Consider the following 22,105-nt stretch of genomic DNA (forward strand, 5'->3'; position numbering starts at 1 on the left):
AGTGTCGGTTCATAGCTCCTTGAAAGTGGAATCGCAGGTAGTGAAGACGACATTTGGTATGCTTTCTTTTATTGGTCAGGAAATGGGTGGTCATGTTGCGGCTGTACAGGACTATAGTTAGGCCACTGTTGGAATATTGTGTGCAATTTTGGTCTCCTTCCTATCGGAAGGATGTTGTGAAACTTGAAAGGGTTCAGAAAAGATTTACAAGGATGTTGCCAGAGTTGGAGGATTTGAGGTATGGGGAGAGGCTGAACAGGCTGGGGCTGTTTTCCCTGGAGCGTTGGAGGCTGAGGGGTGACCTTATAGAGATTTACAAACTTATGAGGGGCATGGATAGGATAAATATACAAAGTCTTTTCTCTCGGGTGGGGGAGTCCAGAACTAGAGGGCATAGGTTTAGGGTGAGAGGGAAAGATATAAAAGGGACCTAAGGGGCAACTTTTTCACGCAGAGGTGGCACGTGTATGGAATGAACTGCCAGAGGAAGTGGTGGAGGCTGGTACAATTGCAACATTTAAAAGGCATTTGGATGGGTATATGAATAGGGATATGGGCCGGGTATTGGCAGGTGGGACGAGATTCGGTTGGGATATCTGGTCGGCATAGACGGGTTGGACTGAAGGGTCTGTTTCCATGCTGTACATCTCTATGACTCTTTAATTCCTTGAGCTTGAGAACATATTTATTAGATAAGGGCAATGGGAATTTGAGGTTAAGGCAGGATAACAGAGGTACAGACTAACCATAATCTAATTGAATAGCAGTTCATGTTCACTCCTGGTTCAATGATCCCTAACTGTCTTATATTTATATATTCTCTATACTGCTATGTATTTTTCAATATACAAAGATGTTAAATATAAGCAACAGATTAGCACTAAAACATCTGCTAAATTAGTTTGCTTAGAACCAACTCACTTATGAGTTCTGTTTATTATAGCTCATTACAACATAGCTTCATTTTTTCGATTAAATATAATTATGGCTATAACCTCACATACTTTAATTTGCTATTATCTTATTTTGAACTCCTAGCTTTGACAATGATCAATTTGCAAGAACAGTGTCTGTTTTCTGAAGATCCTATGTACAGTTTGCCAATAATTAGCTTTTTCATCTAGGGTTAAATCTGTACACGAACAATGGTGGAAAGGCATGTTTGCAGTAGGGAATAGTGCACAGGAACCTTGACAAACTCATGGGTAGCACAATTTTAACTGCACTTCTCGTGCTGAAAATGTCTTCAGTACATGAGATTGAATAGGAAATCCAACCCTAACAAATCTGTCAGAGAAGACAATTATTATCTGAAAGGGTTAATAGATATCATACTTGCCTGGATGAGTGCAGCCCCAACAACACTCAAGAAGCCTGATACCATCTCGGTCAAAGCAACCTGCTTGATTAACGCTACATCCACATTCATCTACTTCCTCCACCACAACACACAGTAGCAGCAGTGTGTACATCTACAAGATGCACTGCAGAAATTCACAAAGATCCTCAAACAGCACCTTCCAATCCCACAACCACTTCCATCTAGAAGAACAAGGGCAGCAGATATATGGGAACACCGCCACCTTCAAGCTCCTCTCCAAGCAACTCACCATCCTGACTTGGAAATATAATGCTGTTCCTTCAGTGTTGTTGAGTCAACATCCTGGAATTCTCACTCCCATGGCATTGTGGGTCAATCCACTTCAGGTGGACTGCGATGGTTCAAGAAGGCAGCTCACCACCACCTTCTCAAGGACAACTGGGAAGGGTAATAAACACTGGCCAACCAACCCCATCCCACGAATGAATAAATTAAAAAAAATAAGCTCTATCCATCAGGAAATAAAGGACTGTTCTTAGGAGGAGCCAATTAGAATTCTGTGCACATCCTTCAAAGTGATGGTTCTTTCAAACTTTTTTCCTGCTCCCCAGGTCTGAGATCTGTGCAAGATTGTAGCTTCCAGAAATGGAAGACAGTGTGTCAGCATGGCAATCAGGCATCCACTACTTCAGTGATTGTTCTTATTAGTGGACTACTTCTTGTGTTAAGCGTGGTTTTCTCATAAGGGACAATCATTCAGATCTAATGCAACTAGCTGCTAGATAATATGTAGTAATCCTATGTACTGTTCATCGAGATGAGCCTCTCTTCTGTCAAAGAGGTCATGTGGGCATCCTTCAGTAGCTGTGACTGATGACAGCAAGGACCCAAGCAAAAGCCAACATATGCAAGAAGATAGCAGCAGTCAGCACATATATCTATACAATATGCTGGGATAACATTCCAATTAAAATTTGGGTCTCAAAATAACGCAGCTCACGACCTTCCATAATGCACTTCAAAAGGCAAACATGATTGTACACCAGATTAAATTATGTCTTGTAAATATTTTTCACTCTGCTCCTTGCACAGACACCATCACAACTTTTAAAACACCATAAATTTCAAATTTCACCTCAGGTCATGTATAGATCAACAGAACCAGACCATGGGAATTATACATCTTAATTAAATAAAATCTCTGTGTACACAAACTTCCGAATCAATTCAGTATTTAATAAAATGAACAAGAGAACATGGAGATTATAAGCTCAATGTGTCCAGAGCACAGATTGCAGTGTTCAGAAAGCTAGATTGGTGGGAGTTGGGCACCCATGTGTTGAATTACTAATTTATGTAACTATAGTTTTTCAGGAATTACGTTCTTTCCTCCATAGCTTTCTCTGGTAATAAAAGTTATAACTGGGGAAGAATTAATCGCTGTTCACTCTGGGATAATTGCTGTTGGCCTACCAACATTCGATTCCTTTTTTCAGATTGAAGGTCTTGGCTATGTAAAAAATGGATGTATTTAGCTCCATCTTGCTTTCTAACTGATGGCTACCAAATCGCTAATATCAAGGCATCCCAGCAAATAGAAAACTAACTTGAGGCCAATATTATTATCATAGGGGCCTGAAGGAGACAAATTAAGACTTAGCTTTGCTAGAACAATTCAGCTTTGGAATTGATTGGATTATGCATAGCGCACTTTCCAAATCTGTTTTTTTTTTAATTTACCTATCCTATACCCTTTCCTGTGTTACACCACTCAAAGTTATCTCTCTGATGTGCGTTTTAAGGATGAAAAGCCCACTGCATCCAGCCTTTCCTTGTGATTCACATCCCTATCATAAAGGATTTGTATTACAGCTATTCTTTGCAGTATCTCCAATGTGGCTCACTGCTTAGACCTGAATAGACTATCATACCTCTGTCTTGCACTATAATGTTTTAGCGATATAGTTCAATTGTCTATCGGCATTGTTCTGCATTAGTTAGATATGACATGAACTGATTGAACTAAGACTTCTAAGTATTTTTTTAATGTCACTCTTTGCTATTTTAAATTGTCAAAGATATGCCAGCCATTTCCCACACAACGTGCACTGTGTACACTTTACACTTGTCTGTAATATACTCTTTTGCCTGAAACATCGATTTTGCTGCTCCGCGGATGCTGTCTGGCTTGCTGTGTTCTTCCAGCACCACTCTAATCTTGACTGATCTCCAGCATCTGCAGTCCTCACCTCTGCCCTGTAATATACTCTGCCATTGTTCTGTACACTTGTGCATTGAGTTCTCTCATGTAATTGCTTAGGTTCCATTACTCCTCCCCAATATGGCATAATCTGCAAATTTGACCCATTTTCTCTAGACTCCTGCTTCCAAAGCTTAATGTAATTTAGAAACATAGATTTTTTTTCAGCAACCAACAAAACAGAGGTTGCATTGATTTGTATATCACCTCAACACCTCTACTCCCAAACTTCAACACTATTACCATTAGTTTATCATCCTTCACCTAATTCCTTATTCAGGTCTTAAATTTACATTGAGTCTTTAAAATGTAAGCTTAAATAATCTTAGAATTTGTCAAATGTCTTTTGGAGGTCTGAGCACAGTAAATGAACAACTATGATGTTTAAGAATTTGAAAAGCTTCCGATGTCGAGTGCTCTCTTCAAACCCGAGGCCTAGGTACAGATTTTTTGGTTTCTTGTTTATCGAATTCCTTATGTAAACCTATCGGTGTTCCAAAAGCATGGAGTAGAGTGCACTGAAGTTTAAATAAACGGTGTTTAATATAACTGAAGTTTAGTATAAATGTTACCACCCTCATTGAGGAAATGAAGAATGGGAAATGTTGATGCTTGAATCAATCTTTGCTGCCTAGATTTATCAAGTGAGGAAATACAAGAAGAAATGGGGAGAAAAACACAGTTTTCATTCGGAATATAATCTGAATTGAAGGCAATGGAAGGTAGTGAAGATGAAATTAAAAAGAGAAAGAAATAGGTCTCAGAAAAATGTGACGAGAAAGATTGAATGGAGATTACTGCAGCTATTCCTCAATGAATTCGCTGACTTCTGTTGCTGTGGTAACAGCCTAGGCTATTCTATGCTTTTATCTTGCCTTATCCAATCACAGATGAAGTGGCCTTACAGAAATAGCATCAAAATTGAACAGAAGTGTTATGCTTGGAATAATTATCCGGCTTTAAAAATGACGTGAAATGTGAATATTAAAATACATTAATGCAATTTTACAACTTCATATGGGAAGCATTGTGATTTTCAAAAAATTATAAATATCAAGTTTGGAGGATACTGATAATCAGTAATTAAACATTAGTTACTAAATTGATTAGGCTACCACAATGAGATTAAATGAAAGGAAGCAATTAGCCATTTTGATGAGCACTATGAAATCAAATCTAAACCCAATTTTTTTAACCAATATGGGTAATTTTTATCAATATTTAAGTCCAATAAAATTTGGAATTATTTAACACAGTTCTCAGCATTAGCCTTTGGATTTGCATCTCTTCAAATAAACCAGCAATGTAAAACACTGAATAATTGTGACTTTCAAGAAGAACAGATGTTCAGACATTAATGCATCCAATAAAATAAAATTAATACAATATGTTTCAGTTTTGTTCTTGGGTGATTCTGAAATAACTCATTCATGATTTCTGAATAAATAAATGCCATCATTTCGTTCAGCTTTTCACTCCATCACGTGTGGGTTATTACAAAATCCCCAGAATTCCTTTTGCAAGAGACAGGTTTGTTGCTAAGCAGTATGCAACTTCTCACAGAGCCAAGGGAAGTGAAAGCCTCAATTTTCTCAGTCCATGTGCTTTGTGGAGGCTGTTAAGCAAAGCATTTACCCAACAAAAAGGTCATACATCATCAATTAACAGAAGAAACAATACATATATTTAAAGGTAAACCAAAGAAGTAAACTTCACTTGAAAACAAGAACATTAATCTTGTCATATAGGGATAATCATTATTGTGCCTTAAACTTTGGTTGATCATTTGAATCATCACACAATGATTAAGGTTGTTCTGCAGATGATGGTGAAGAAAGATTGTTCATGAACCGAGTGGCAGTAACACATTTTGACACTGAGAAAAATGAGGTAAAGATTAAAGATAGGGGAAGTAAGATACACCAAGAAAAATGAGCAAACCCAGCTTCAGTCCTCAACCACAGAACCACGAACATCATCAACATTAACAATGAGCAAATATTGAGCATTCATGGAGAAGGGAGTTACCTTAACTGAGATAATGAGGAATAGCAATTGCAAAGAGGAACACAGGTTTGATTGTTTCAAAGCCTAAATCATGATTCCTTCTTTATTTACATTGGACTAAAGGTAGTTTTAAAAATCACATTGAATATTTTGTTTCTTTTGTTTTTGAGAATCTTTGCAATAATTGAATTACTGAAGTAGTTATCAATTATTTAATTTGGTTTGTTCCCTTTACATCTCTATTGTGACAAATGATACTTACAACATGAATAGCTCAGCAACCTCACTACAATAAATAGATAAATTGTCTCATTGTGTCTAAGTGCCGTCAGTATGTTCTTCATTTGTTATTGGCTGGTGGGGTCTTATAGTTTTCTCTATCTACCTTTATCATTTAAAAGCCATTATTACATTTGAACAAAGAACACATACAGTCTTTGTGATTTTTTTAATATAAAAAAATCTCATCTGTAATACAAGTCTTTTCATTTACTTATGTAGTTTATACAATACTTAGTAAGATATACATTAAAAAAGACTGAAGGCATATGGGAGAGAGAATACGTGTGTGTGTGTGTGTGTGTGTGAGAGAGAGAGAGAGAGAGAACGCAAGAGGGGGAGCAAGAGGGAGTGAAAGTGGAACTGTCACACTTAAAGAGAAGAAGATTGGTACTCTTTGTTCTCCATCATTATTTTCGTCGAAATGGAAAAGAATACAGTTATTTGCAGAAAGTGCTTCATGCTGAATTAAAATTATTCTGTCATTAACTGTTATGATCAGCCAGAGTAAAATAGCATAATAATGTAAGGAATATGAACTTAATGATGAACTCATTGCTTTTTTATGCCTTTGCTACATAAAAAGATAAATTCCACAAATAGACAATGGAGTATCTAAGGAACTTTAGTTTTATTAAAACTTACAACAGTTATATGAATTTTATCTATAAGATAATGAAGTCATACCTTCACCTTAATTTTGTATTAAGTGTCAATCAACAGGTACAGTGGGCTCAGAGTTATTTTTGTAAATTTTCTTACCTCCATCATCTTCATCAAAGGAATTCATACAAGGAAAATATACAGCTAAGGCTTCAAATGATGCAGATAGGCTCACACGGCTTGGAGATCTCTGCATCCGCAACCCAGCATTTCCAGTGTCAGGCCCCTGCCTCACCATCTTGGTCGACCCTCCCTTTGCGCGGTACAGGACACGAGGCGTTTTGGCGGTTATTCAGAGCTGTCCCTACTAAGAAATATCTGGCGATGATTTTCCTCTGCTCTGGGTGGTCAAAGAGACCTCTCCCTGTTTAACCTTGCTACCACACAGGCTGAAGTTCGAAATTTAATCAGTCAGAAGATTCATCATTGAATTATCTTGGATTTCACAAAAAGACATCCCTTGTCGCATTTGGATTGCTGAAAGTCTGAACTGTATTCACCTGTAATTTGAGTGATGCTAGAAACAAAATGCAGCACTACTCCTCCTAAGGTAAGTGAAAAAGCCTTGTTGGTTCCTCTGCCTGCTCTTCGTCTGGAACTCTCTGCCTCCTCCTCTACTCTGTTCATTGATTCACAGAAGAGGGCTGAGAAGATGCTGACTGGAGCATTGTGGTTTCTGTGTGCACCAATCCAAGCATGAGAGGAGGAGAATACTTTACCTTCTCCTGGAGAAGAAGTGGTCGTGTTTTGATTTTGCCTTCAAACATATGATGAGTTCTTAGAATGAACAGTGATTAAAATGCTGGTGTCGAAGCAATTTGTTTTCACAGTCAGCCAAAATCAACAATCCAATGAAGACAGTCTTTTTTTTGCAAAATAATTGACAAAAATAAGCCTCAAGCAAAATTCTACTGCAGAAAATAGCCTGTGAGAGCTAATTGTTATCGTATATTCAGGGGCTCTTCAACTTCCAAAATGTTCATGTATTGCCGTTTATTAATTTTTAGAAATTCTATCATCAAATTTATTTATTTTCTACTCCTTAAGGGGAATTAAATGTCTCTTTGCATAGAGAAACATTTAAAGGTGTAGGACTTTTTTGTTTGATAAGGCAATGCACTACAGGGAAATATTACTTAAACAGAATATAATTCCTGTAGCATGAATGATGGCAGAATACATACAAAATACAAGAATGAATCAAATGTACAAATTGTTCTGAGCCATTAAACCAGTACAAAACAACTGTTGATCATAATTTCAGTGTTATGTGGTAATGGAAGAGAGAAGGTAAAAGAAAACAGGTCTCACTGGAGGACCTGAATCCTCATTCCTGATGAAGAGCTTATGCTCGAAACGTCAACTCTCCTGCTTCTCAGATGCTGCCTGACCAGCTGTGCTTTTCCAGCGCCACACTCTTTGACTCTGATTCCCAGCATCTGCAGTCCTCACTTTCTCCTCATTGTGGGACCTTGGAATGTTCGCGTGGAAGTTGTCACAAAATAGTTTTGGGCAAAACAGCATTCTATTCAAAGTTATATCAGGGTTTAGAAAGTATAAAAAGATACTAAAGAGTGGGCATAGTCCATCACCTATTAGTAGACAACATGACAGCTTCCCCACTGATCAGACAGTGATCCCCTACCAGACCAGTTTAAGGGCACACTGACAACTCTCTCAGAGGGATGTGTGATTATGAAACCCATTGCTTCAGAATGTGGTTGAGGAGTTATTAAATATTTCTACTGCAGAGGTAGATATATTCTTGTTAGGCAAGGGAGTCAAGGGTTATTAGGATAAACAGGAATGCAGAATTTGGAAAGCAAACAGATCAGCCATGCCTTACTGAATTGTGCAGGAAGTTCGAGGGGTTGAATGGCCTACTTCTTGTCCTAATTTGTATGATTGTGTGTTATGGTGGAAGCTGTGCTTGTATTGCTTAGGTGTAGAAATACTGCTCTATCATAGATGCATGACTTCTTTATAAATCTGTATAATTTATTTCATGTGGACTTTCTTACTCTACAAGAGCTATCCTTATTTTGCTAGGTCCAAGACTATGAGAACTAAAATTTTTGGAATTCCATGTAAGTGCTTAGAATACAAATGTACGGAGCATAACCTGCTTTACACCGATGTGATGATGCTGCCCCTTTAACAAGGTTATTTTGTCCTTTTGTATTTTTCAGACAGGTAGTAAATACAGAAATGCTTAGGAAAGAGCCAAGTTTAACAATGGCAGGGGAGTGGCCAGTTCTCCCAGTTCAGGTTTTTTTCTAGTTTCTTTTAGTTATAACTGTAAGAAGCTGCTGCAGAGAGAAAGGTTCCAAGCCTCAGCAAATGATTCTGGACTGACTTTTCTTTCTGAAATCTCTTCTGCCTGTAAGAACCAGTGTTTGATTTTGCCTAGGGTGCATTTATGGGTTGTTATGGGAATTTGAATAGCTTCTTAGTTAAGTTGCGATTATCAGGTCTGTTGAGTTTTCAAACAGTTAAGTTATGCTAAATTCTGTTTTCTTTTATTTGTGTTTCAACTGTAGTGTTTAAATAAATTCTGTTTTGCTTAAAGCTGAGTGGTTTTACGAGCTGCATTACTCCTGGAATATCCACTTCACATAAGGAAAGGTTAGCGTCTGCCCTGGTCCATAACACTGGGTATCATTTATCTGGTTATCTAGATAACACAGTCATAATTGACTAAATAGCCTACTTCAGTGCTGTACAGTTTTTTCTTTCTATAAGCTTTGTGCTGTTTGTCCAGTTAGTTGAATACATCATGCATCCTGCCCTAGACCACTGAGGCTAAATGGCTGATTTCTTCACAATATATACTGTGACTATTTCACAGTTCAGGAGGAGGAATTTCTGCTCCAGTTACCTTTTTACCTCCTTAAGTCTTGTTTCCTTACACATGATTCTCACACTTAACCAGAGTTAAGGTCATCTGGGTAATTGAGTTCAGTGCAATTCTTCCATTGTCAGGCATCTCATTTTGTCTTCAGCTTGGCCCCAACTAGATCATGTTCAACTTGTTTCTTTCGCTCAAGAGCTACAACAACAAATGGGTTTTAATGAAGTATTCTGAAGCAACTAACCAAGAAGAAAAAGGGAGAAAAGTCAAGTTGAGGACTATCAAGTAAGCCTTGATTAATGAACGGTTGAGCATGACTTGAAGGGCTTAATGGCCTACTTCTGCTCCTACGACATATGGTTTTGAATAGTCACGAACCAATAATAGTTAAAACGTTCAGCGAGATGACCCAAAGAGTGGCCTAACGTATTACGGAAGCTTTCAAAGGTGGTAACATGCCATGGTGAGAGAACTGAAGGAAACCAGCCATAGAGAAGGTCACTGAAGTAAAAGGGGACATGTTGGAATATATCATTGAATATTTAGATGTGGGGATTGTAGAAGATTGTTGAAGGCTTAACTTTCTTACTGCTGTCAGAGCTATATGGTAAACAGGAGAGATTAAAAGGTTAGACGAAGCCCAGAAATGTACTTCTCTAGTCAGTATTTATTTCCACTTACACATTGCAAAACTCCACCATACTGTTTACTTGTTTTCCCTTACACACAATCCTTACTTAATTATCTTTTAAATAACATAACCAAATAATTTTTATCACTTTAGTCTTGGGCACCCATCAGTCCCTAATAGATGGTAATGCAATAAGCGAAATTTTCCCAATCGCTGAATGACATGTGCAAAGGTAACTCAGCTGAGAACATATGGCAAGATTTGGAAAATGAGATTTCTGATAGAGAAAGGAAGATCTGGTTTTCCATCTAAGGTTCTGATGGCAAGATGAGAATCACACTTGTGAACCTACTTATATTCATTAACATCTCATTACCACATATTTCTGCCTCCTTAATAAATAATTTCTACTCTCCCAGGCAGCACAAAGAAACTAGATAGTGACCATTCCTGACATGTAAGTCAGAGTGGGTACCTGCTAGCCCCAACTCACCACTTGCACTTCTTGGTCTTCATTTTGGCCAGCAGTACCCAGCATCTCTGGATATGCAACTGCTTGCACCCCACCTCCCCACCCCCATCCATTGGGGTTACTATTAAACATGAACAAGTCTCACCATAACATCATGACACATCACTAAACCACTTGAGATACAGTTCCTCACTTCAATGCTTCATTTTGGAGCATTTTAAGGCTGCTACCAGGGCGCTTTTCTTAGGTTCAGACAGCCATCTCTTATGTCTCAGGACTCTTAGTTTGCTCTTTTTGCACTCAGTCACTTCACACTAATTGGATACTTATAGTATCTCTGCCTTGCCCTGTATTTTGAGCATTTCTGTCTCATTCAGAACTTACAGGCTTCTCTTGCTTTTTAGCACAGACAAAATGCCAAGCAGTCAATCATTTTCGCCAGCAACGATGAGTCAAAAAGTGGGCATAGCAAGTGAAAAATCAATTTCAGACCTATAGCAGTGTGCCAGCCGCTTATGCTGGAAACACACTGAACATATTTCATATGGCCATGCCTCAATGTCTAAGAGAAGTAATCTAAAGGGCAAAGCGATGAGGAATGGGGGGAAAGGGGTGGGGTCGAGGGGAACAAGTTTTAATCCTACCACACTTACAACCTCTGAGATTCTCTCTGCAGCATGGCTGGCACTACATACATCAGTAGAAAATTCCCACGTCAAAGGTGCATGTACAGGGATTTCATGACCCTCCATGTCAGAATCCTTCGATTCCCATTGTATCAAGAAATATGCAATACTGTCACTCCTGTATGATGCAAATCGTGACTGCTCACATTTCTAAGCACTTGTTCTCTTTCTGATATTCCACATTCATTGAGAACATCACCAAAGGTTCCATTCACAGTAGGTATTATTCTCACTGTAGCCCACAGTGCAACAGAGGTGCAGACAGATGGAGGAGGAACAGATACACCAGCATGTCCAGGGCTAGTAATATGCTCCAGCTGTTGCTGAGCAATCTCCACATGAATGGGTTGCAACTGAAGGTCCCCTCAAGGCATGGAGGAGGTCCAGGAGGCCAGAGCCCATCAACTTTAATGCCATTTTTTCCAGATAAGTGAGATATGTTACTGTCATTGCAGACTGAGGATGTCCTAGTACACCATCATAGAGGTACAGGGGACCTACAACCTGTGTAAAGCTGAGATAGGGACAGTTTGTCTCTTAAGGATGGGAAAACAGGTAGCAAAGTGAGGTTGCGACAGAGGTTCAGCTTGAAATTGATAAAGTTCCCCATGGTAGGCTATTGCACAAAATACAGAGGCATGAGATTGAGGGCAGTTTTGATCACAAACTGGCTAGCTGAAAGAAGACAGAGGGTGGTGGTTGATGAGAAACATTTATCCTGAAGTTCAGTTATTAGTGGTGTAATGCAAGGATCTGTTTTGGGTCCACTGCTGTTTGTCATTTTTATAAATGTCCTAGATGAGGACATAGAAAGATGGGTTAATAAATTTGCGGATGACAGTAAGGTTGGCAGAGTTGTTGATAGCACTGAAGGATGTTGCAGGTTACAGAGGGACATAGATAAGCTGCAGAGTTGGGGCTGAGAGGTGACAAATGGAGTTTAATGTGGAAAAGTGTGAGGTGATTCACTTCGGAGGGAGCAAAAGGAATAAAGAATACTTGGCTAATGGTAAGATTCTTGGTAGTGTGGATGAGCAGAGAGATCTGTGTCTAGGTACATAGATCCTTGAATGCTGCCGTCCAGGGATAGGGTAAAGAAGGCATACGGTGTGTTCGCTTTTACTGGTAGAGGGATTGAGTTTCAGAGCCATGAGGTCATGTGGCACTTGTACAAAATTCTGGTGTGGCTGCCCTTGGAATATTGCGTGCAGTTCTGGTTTACCGCATTGTAGGAAGGATATGGAAGCTTTGGAAAGGGTTCAGAGGAGATTTACTATGATATTGCCTGGTATGGAGGGAAGGTCTGATGAGATAAGGCTGAGGGACTTGAGGTTGTTTTCGTTAAAGAGAAGAAACTTGAAAGGTGACTTAATTCAGACATATAAGATCATCAGAGGGTTAGATAGTGTGGACAGTGAGAGCCTTTTTCCTCGGATAGTGATGGCTAGCACGAGGGGACATAGCTTTAAATTGAGGGGTGATAGATATAGGACAGGTGTCATAGGTAGTTTCCTTACTCAGAAAGTACTAGGAGTGTGGAACACTGCCTGGAACAGTAGTAGACCTGTCAACTTTAAGGACATTTAAATGGTCATTGGATAAACATATGGATGAAAATGGAATAGTGTAGATTCGATGGGCTTCAGATTGGTTTCACAGGTCGGCACAACACCGAGGGCTGAAGGGCCTGCACTGTGCTGTCATGTTCTCTTAATCATTTTGAATGGGGGGAACCTAAATCCTGCTCTTTTTTCATTCAATTTTTTTGTTTACAACATGTAATCTAACTGGCTATTCCAAATATTGTCATTCAATGTCACTTACTAGTCTTGATTGCGAACGTTTGCTTAGTCAAAATCTCTTCTGTGAGGAGCTTTCATAAAATGATATACTTGCCATAAAGCTGACTGCTTCTTCAAAGTCGCTGAGAAGCAAGTCTGATATGACATTTAGGGCTGAGTTTCTCTTGTGCTGAAGCAAGATTTCTGTTGCATGTCTGGACGTACTGATCCACAAAGCAAAATATTTGATTATAAATCTTGCATCTTATAAGTTTAAAATGGCCTCTGGCATGATTGAAGGAAACTAAGAAAGATCAAACCACTCTTTGTCTTTATTATGCCCCAATGGCACGCAAAGTAACTCAACATAATGTTTTCATCTGACCTCGTGCACATCCTCAGAAGCTGAGTGATGCACATCAGATTTTCCAGGAGAAAGTGAAGACTGCAGATGTTGGAGATCAGAGCTGAAAATGTGTTGCTGGAAAAGCGCAGCAGGTCAGGCAGCATCCAAGGAGCAGGAGAATCGACGTTTCAGGCATGAGCCCTTTTTCAGGAATGAGGAAAGAAGAAGGGCTCATGCCCGAAACGTGTTGCTGCCTGACCTGCTGCGCTTTTCCAGCAACACATTTTCATGCGCATCAGATTTGCCAATCATTGACATTAGCAATGCACACATTTGATTGATGACAATGTTTCAATAATGAAACTTACAATGCATTTGTTAGCATAAATTCAGCAGATTTCTTTCTCTTAATGCCTAATTTATCTTGCAATCAATGGTGAAATCTCTTCTTCTAGATTCTGCTACCATACAACATTGAAAGAATAGTCATGATTTGGAGGTGTTGGTGTTGGACTGGGGTGTACAAAGTTAAAAATCACAACACCAGATTATAGTCCAACAGGTTTATTTGAAAGCACAAGCTTTCGGCGTGCTACTCCTTCATCAGGTGGTTGTGGAGTATAAGATCATAAGACACAGAATTTATCGCAAAAGCTTACAGTGTGATATAACTGAAATTATATATTGAAAAAGACCTGGATTGTTTGTTAAGTCTCTCATCTTTTAGAATGACCATCTTGGTTTCAGTTCTTTCATATGTAAATCCTAGAATATATTTTTAAAGTTACATTCTCAAGTGAACTTTAACAATAGGTGCCATGTTGGCCCAGATAATGCATTGAAGGTGTGAGGTGCCCTGTGTGAGGTTGTCTGTGCCCCAATGTTCAGACTGATTCTAACCTACAAAAGGGACTTACAGAGTCTTACGTGGATTTAAGCAGTTTTTTGAGCAAAGTAAAATGTAATTCTGCAAGTACAAATTCACCCCACAAACTTATGTGCGTGTGTGCGTGCGGGGGCAGGGGTATGAATATCTAAGAGTGTGTGTGAGAGAGACAGTGTGTAAAGGGGTATAGGTCTGTGAGAGGGTGCTTGTGTGAGTGTGGGAGTGTATGTGTGAGCGTATGAGAGAGAGCTTCTGTACGAGAGAGAGTCTGTTTGAGTGTGTGTGCGTGTTTGGTGTAGTAGGGTCACCCGTAGTGTCACATGAACCCAAGTTCCTGGTTGAGGCCTCCCCATGGAGACCGAACTTGGCTATCAGCCTCTGCTGTCCCTATGACTGTTCCATGTCCACGGAAATTTTAAGAAAGTTCTGGAATTTACAAATGAAAGAACTGAAATCAACAATTCCATTCTAAAAGATGAGACACTTAAAAAACAATCCAGGTCTTTTTCAACATATAATTTCAGTTACATCACACTGTAAACTTTTGCTATAAATTCTGTGTCCTACGATCTTACACTCCACAACCACCTGATGAAGGAGCAGCATTCTGAAAGCTAGGGCTTCCAAATAAATCTGTTGGACTATAACCTGGTGTTCTGTGATTTTTAACTTTGAAAGAATAGGAAGGATAAAGATTCCCAGTGGCTTTACTAATGATGCTTTATTTCTATCACAGATAGAATAGATCCAGGAGACTAGTATCTGACACACTCTTGTCAGGGTATGAGCAGCTTTTGAGGAGCAGGAAAATCGACATTTCAGGCAAAAGCCTTTCATCATCCTGACCACACTCTCGACTCTAATCTCCAGCATATGCGGCCCTCATTTTCGCCTATGAGCAGCTTTTACTTCTCACCTCCTACAAAGCAACACAACTGGATTTGATACAGCTGTAGCTGTGGACTCATTCTCTTTCGCTATATCATGCAATAATGATACACCAACATACAGTGCATTACATATTCTTTCCTTCATTAAGGAAAGTTATCATGTTGCTATATAAAAGATTAAAAAATTAATAAGATGAGTCCATTCAGTCCACTGGCCTCATGAAATCCAGTCATCACTTTCATTCCTTTCATGTTAAATCCACATCAATGTAATCTCTTCTGAATCAAATCATTTTATTGATACTGCCAAAAGAATAAATGCTTACCAGAGTACTCAGCTGACACTTGCTACATTTAGACTATATTCTCCGCTTTGATGTGAAGCATGTTTTGTGCTACATAATTGAACATGCTGAGCTTGCACAGTTTCAGCATTTCATCTTAGGTGAAAGAGCGCCCAGATAGTGATATCCAGAGTTTAAAGAAAATCTAGCTAACTCCAGCAATTAAACTGGTCATAAAGGTCTCAGCTGTGAACAGTAAAAATTTGTAATAAAAGAGATCATTAAGAGCTGGAACAATATCAAGACAGGCTGTAATACAATGAGGGGCACATCAGGTTCCAAGCGATCAATGTGACAGGGGCAGAGGTACAGACAGATATTTCTGCAGCCAGCAGCGAAAAATCAAAATGGTGTGTTGCCTCCCTGATGCCAGAATCAAGGATGGCTCAGAGTGCAGGACGTTCTCAAAGGGGAGAGGGACCAACAGGAGTTCATTGTACACATTGGAACCAACGACATAAGGGGGAAAAGGATGAGATTCTGAAGAGAGAATATAGAGAGTTAGGCAGGAATTTAAAAAGGAGGCCCTCGAGGGTACTAATATCTAGATCATTCTCGGTGCTATGAGCTAGTGAGGGTAGGAATAGGAGGATAGAGCAGATGAATGCCTGGCTGAAGAGCTGGTGTATGAGAGAAGGATTCACATTTTTGGATCTTTGGAGTCTTTTCTGGGGTAGAAGTGACCTGTACAAGAAGGATGGATTGCAACTGAATTCGAATGGGAACTAATATACTGGCAGGGAGATTTGCTTGTGCTGCTCAGGAGGATTTAAACTAGTAAGGTGGGGTGGTGGGACCTAGAGAAATAGTGAGGACAGAAATCAATCAGAGACTAGCACAGTTGGGAAAGGGAGCAGGTGACTGAGGTGTCAGTGGGGGAGCACTTTGGGACCAGCAACCATAATTCTATTAGTTTTAAAATAGTGATGGAAAAGCATCACTAAAAGTTGAAGTTCTAAATTAGAGGAAGGCTAATTTTGACGGTATCAGGCAAGAAGTTTCAAAACCTGATTGGGGGCAGATATTCGCAGGTAAAGAGACAGCTGGAAAATGGGAAGCCTTCAAAAATGAGATAACGAGAGTCCAGAAACAGTATATTCCTGTTAGCGTGAAAAGAAAGGCTTGTACATGTAGGGTGTGCTGGATAAGAAGTGAAATTGAGGTTTTGGTTAAGAAAAAGAAGGAAGCATATAACAGGCATAGACAGGAGAGATTGAGTAAATCCTTAAAAGAGAATAAAGGCGGTAGGAGTATACTTAAGGGGGAAATCACGAGGACAAAACGGGGACATGAGGTATCTTTAGCAAATAGGGTTAAGGAGAATCCAAATATATTAAGAATAAAAGTGTAACTCGGGAGAGAATAGGCCCCCTCAAAGATCGCAATGCAACCTGTGTGTGGAGCCGCAGAAGATGGAGGAGATAAACAAGTATTTTGCATCAATATTTAATATGGAGAAGGACATGAACGATATAGAATGTGGGGAAATAGATGATTACATCTTGAAAAATGTCCATCTTACAGAGGTAGTGGTGTCAGATGTCTTCAAATGCATAAAAGTGAATAAATCCCCATGACATGATAAGGTGAACTGTTGAACCCTGTGGGAAGCTAGGGAAGTGATTGCTGGGCCCCTTGCTGAGATATTTGCATCATCGATAGTCACAGGTGAGGTGCTGGAAGATTGGAGGTTGGCTAATCTGGTGCTACTATTTAAGAAAAGTGGTAAGGATAAGCCAGGGAACAATAGACCAGTGAGTCTGACATTGGTGGTGGGCAAGTTGTTGGAGGGAATCCTGAGGGATAGGATTTACATGTAACAGGCAAGGACTGCTTAGGGTTAGTCAACATGGCTTTGTGCATGGGAAATCATATCTCACGAACTTGATTGAGCTTTCTGAAGAAGTAACAAAGAGGACTGATGAGGGCAGAGCGGTGATCATGATGTAAATGGATTTCAGTAAGATGTTCGATAAAGTTCCTCATGGGAGACTGGTTAGCAAGGTGAGATCTCATGGAATACAGAGAGAACTAGCTATTTGGATACAGAAGTGACTAGGAGGTAGAAGACAGAAGTGGCGGTGGAGGGTTGCTTTTCAGACTGGAGGCCTGTGACCAGCGGTGTGCTGAAAATGTGTTGCTGTAAAAGTGCAGCAGGTCAGGCAGCATCCAAGTGTAGAGGGAGGAAGAGAGCTTCTTCAAGGAAGGCATTCTTGTAAGAGGATTCGCAGTAGGTTAAAATCTTCGAGGAGAAAGTGAGGACTGCAGATGCTGGAGATCAGATGCTGCCTGACCTGCTGCACTTGGATGCTGCCTGACCTGCTGCAGCTTTTCCAGCAACACATTTTCAGCTCTAATCTCCAGCATCTGCAGTCCTCACTTTCACCAGTGGTGTGCTACAAGGATTAGTGCTGGGTCCACTACTTTTCGTCATTTATTTAAATAATATGGATGTGAACATAGGAGGAATAGTTAGTAAGTTTGTAGATGACACCAAAATTGGAGGTGTCGTGGACAGCGAAGAAGGTTACCTCACATTGCAATGGGATCTTGATCAAATGGGCCAATGGGCTGAGAAGTGGCAGACGAAGTTCAATTTAGATAAATGTGAGATGCCGCATTTTGGAAAAGCAAATCAGAGCAGGACTTAATGGTAATGTCCTCGGGAGTGTTGCTGAACAGGTGCAATGTCCTGTACAGGCTACTTTTGGAATATTACATGTAATTCTGGTCTCCTTCCTATCAGAAGGATGTTGTGAAATTTGAAAGGGTTCAGAAAAGATTTATAAGGATGTTGCCAGGGTTGGAGAATTTGATCTATTGGGAGAGGTTGAATAGGCTGGGGCTGTTTTCCTTGAAGCGTCGGAGGCTGAGGGGTGACTTTACAGAGGTTTATAAAATCATGAGGGGCATGAATAGGATAAACAGACAAGGTCTTTTTCTGGGGTGGGGGAGTCTAGAAACAGAGGGCATAGGTTCAGAGAGGAGAAAGATATAAAAGGGACCTAAGCAGCACTTTTTTCACATAGAGGGTGGTGGTGCCCGTATGGAATGAGCTGCAGGGGAAGTGGTGGAGGCTGGTACAATTATATCATTTAAAAGGTACCTGGACAGGTGTTTGAATTTGAAGGGTTTAGATGGATATGGGCCAAGTGCTGACAAATGGGTCTAGATTGGATTAGGATATGTGGTCGGTATGGATGAGTTGGACCAAAGGGTCTGTTTTCATACTGTACATCTCTAATGCTCTATGACTCTCATTTAATATAAATGAAACATTATATGAGGACATCAAAACATACAAAGTGCTATTATAACAACTTAAGTTCAGCTACTATATACTATAACATGGATAATCAGAGACATCAGAGTACACTGGTAGTACTGGAGTAGTACTGGGACAGATGACCAGCTTTCAGATTCCTTCAATTCCCACCCCTTTATACAATTTATGTTACTGTCTGCATGATGAGCAAAAAAGCTGCTCTTTGGTAAAGCCCGATGGAAAATAAGACTCGGACAAAACTGTTCATTCCCTCAAGACGCACTGTCATTCAATGTGATTTAATTATGACCAGTCCTTAGGTAAGACTCCCCAATTTATTGTGGCTCCAGACAGAATATCTCAAGTTGTCAAGTTCCAGATGAGGATAGATGAACTGACTCTACTTCTTTATTCACCGATCCCTTTGGCTGGTCACAACAAAGCTAATTTAAAATTATTCTCTCCCTTCTTGACTTTATTGATTATCTGAAATTATTTTGTCCTGTTCCCTTTGAACTGACTTACTAATTACCTGGTAACACCAAGGGTAAGAGATTCCTTTGACTGCAAGCAGGGTTAACTAATGGATGGTTCTTGTACAATGCATTAGTTCAAACACAGATTAGTACACTTGAATACCTCAGTCCACTGGCACACACTGACAAGATTATTTCTGAAAGAGGAGAATGCTCAGAGTGTTCGTTTTTCTCCCATTATGATCATAGTATGAGATATTCACAGGGGATTACAGCTCAGTTTACAAGCATTTCCCTCTTTGCAGATTCATTCACGCGTTCCAGGGTTATCTCCAAGTAGCCATTCAATCTATATGTGCAGTAATTTTATGGCTGCATCTCCACTTTTAAAAACACCTTGCATTTAAAAGTTCAGTTGGAGTTATGACTCATGGTTATGACAGTTGTAGATGTGAAATTTAATCCCACTTGAAAGTTTTGGCTCAACCATGCTTGCTGAATTAAAATCTATCAGAGTTCCATTACCATATTTGTAAAGACAAATTTCTTGATATCATCACTGATCAGCATAGCTCTCATTTCAAGTCTATGCCCCCTTGATCTATACATCCCACTGAAGGAGATGATTTTCTCTCCTTATCCTATCAATTCCATTCACCATTTTATATGCCTCAATTTGATCACTCCTTGATAATTCATTGTCCTTTAAGAATGGAACAGAAGCCTCAGCTATGCAATCTGTACTCTTAATATCACCCTTTTCAGTTTGGCTACCATTCTGGTGAATCTGTGGTGCACATCTTCTAAGACTAATAGCTCCTTCATGAGGTGTACAGCTTGGAACAGAATGCAGTACTCTAAATGGGATTTAGCAAGACTATTGCATAATTGCAACATAATTTCCACATTTTCATATTCTAGACCCCTTGTCAAAAAGGCCAACTTCCTTTAGCCTTGTTAATTAGTTTTTGTACCTGTCTACCACTTTTATTAAATTCTATACTTGGCTCCCTAAGTCACTCTGCTCCACTGCAGTTTTTAGTTTTTCACCGCTTGGAAAATGCATTGATTTATCTCATTCTTAGATCCAAAGTGGTAAACTACACATTTTTCTGTTATGAATTCCATAATTGGAACTTTTAATTACATTAAATAATATATAATATAAATAATTAAATTTAATTGTAATCATAAAATAACAAATATTTCTCTTGCAATGCTGTACATTTGTGCACCTGGAGAGAATTACACTAAGGACAGATGTTTCAAGGACTAGATTTTTAGGTTTGCTTGGAGTGCGGACAGAATTGGAAAATCATAGGTAGCATATTTAACTTCAGTAAAAACAAATCAACAATCATCAAAATGACAATTTACTGCATTTGAACTGCTGTCTCAAGGTAACAAAATACACTTGCAGAGCTATTATAATGTGCGAGTCTTTGCTGATGGGTACTCTGCATGAAACATTGAATGTTTTGTACTAAAAAATACATTCTCTACATCTGTGCAATTGATTCACATTCAAATTAAATGTAAAGCATGAATCACATATATTCCTTTCTTTTTTCAATTAACATTGGTTTAGCTTAGTCTCACACAGTTAAGGCCTAATGCAGAGTAGCAGGACTGTGTGCAGACTCATGCCTAGGGGCCATCCGCTTCTGTCTGCTTTCTTTCTTTCTCTTTTTTACTTCTACTCTATTTTTCATTTTCCTTTTCTTTGAGGCCATTGTGGCAGGTTAGTCAGCAACACTGGCGTGGCAGCTAGATTCGGCTATTTGTGGGAGAGAAGCTGCTCCTTGCATTTTGGGGCAGTGGTGGCAAACCTCCTCCAGCGATGGTAGCAGCAGACTTTTCAAGATGGTGGCATGGATAAGGATCACTAGCAAAGATATCTCGGAGGAGGGTAGCTACAGTAGTACACTTGGAAAGACGATAGTGGCGGCCTGGTCTGGTGGTGGAGCTAGGGGCTCCTGGTTGCAGTATGTCTAGAGCGGGGACTCTTGGCATTGGCAAGAGTATGTGACCCAGCATTGGTGGCAAGGTTGGCCCAGCTGCGAAGAGATGGCACCTAAAGAATGGGAACTCCTAGGTGCAGACCATGATGAGGTGGTGTAGGAGAGGTGAGAGCGCAAGTGACAGCGAGTCCTAATGTACGAAGACAGGCACCTTGCCCCACACTGGTCCATGCTGATCAAAATGTCCATCAACGCTAACCCCATTTCCCTGCACTTGGCTCATATTCTTTTGAAAATTTCCTATCCATATAATTGTCCAAATGCCTTTTAAATATTGTTTAGGTACCCACCTCAACCAGTTCTGCTGTCAGCTCATTCCACATGCCTAACACTCTGTGTGTAAAAAAGTTGCTCCTCAGAATTCCTTTTACTTTTTCCTCACTAACCTTAAATTGATAGCCTCTAGTACTTGATTCCCCAATGCTGGGAAAAAGACTGAGTGCATTCGTCCTATCCATGCCTCTCATGATTTTGTGCACTTCTATAAGATCCCACCCCAGTCTCCTTTGCTCTCAAGAAAAAAATCCTCGTTTGTCCAACCTCTCTTTATAATTCAGACCTTTGAGCCAAGGCAACATCCTTGTAAATTTCTTCTGCACTCTTTTCAGTTTAATAACATCCTTGCTTTAGCAAGGTGACCAAAACTGAACACAATACTCCAAATGTGGTCTCACCAATGTCCTGTACAACTGCAACATAACTTTCCAACTTCTATACTCAATGCTCTCACTGATGAACGCCAAAAGCCTTCTTCCTGTCTACCTGCGACTCCACTTTCAGAGAACTGAGCACCTGAACTCCAAGGTCCCACTGTTCAACTACACTCCTTAAGGCCCTACTATTCACCATTAATCTCCTACTTTGATTTGACTTTCCAAAATGCAAGACCTCATGCTTATCTATATTAAACTCCATTTGCCATTTCT

At 39.7% G+C, this 22,105-nt stretch overlaps 1 protein-coding gene across 14 annotated transcripts in view; it reads right to left on the bottom strand.

Moving 5' to 3' along the window:
- Positions 1-22,105, bottom strand: part of rims2a (regulating synaptic membrane exocytosis 2a) — a 973,874-nt gene that overhangs the window by 42,994 nt on the left and 908,775 nt on the right. Inside the window, exon 1 of one of the 14 annotated variants that reach the window (XM_043688433.1) lies at positions 6,630-7,156. The exons of the other annotated variants lie outside the window; for them this stretch is intronic. Coding sequence (XP_043544368.1) covers positions 6,630-6,768 — 139 coding nt within the window. The 5' untranslated portion in view covers positions 6,769-7,156. Of the gene's footprint in view, positions 1-6,629; positions 7,157-22,105 lie in introns of those variants that run through there. 14 annotated transcript variants of the gene reach the window in all.

Source organism: Chiloscyllium plagiosum, chromosome 4 (assembly GCF_004010195.1).
Source record: "Chiloscyllium plagiosum isolate BGI_BamShark_2017 chromosome 4, ASM401019v2, whole genome shotgun sequence".
Lineage (NCBI taxonomy): Eukaryota > Metazoa > Chordata > Chondrichthyes > Orectolobiformes > Hemiscylliidae > Chiloscyllium > Chiloscyllium plagiosum.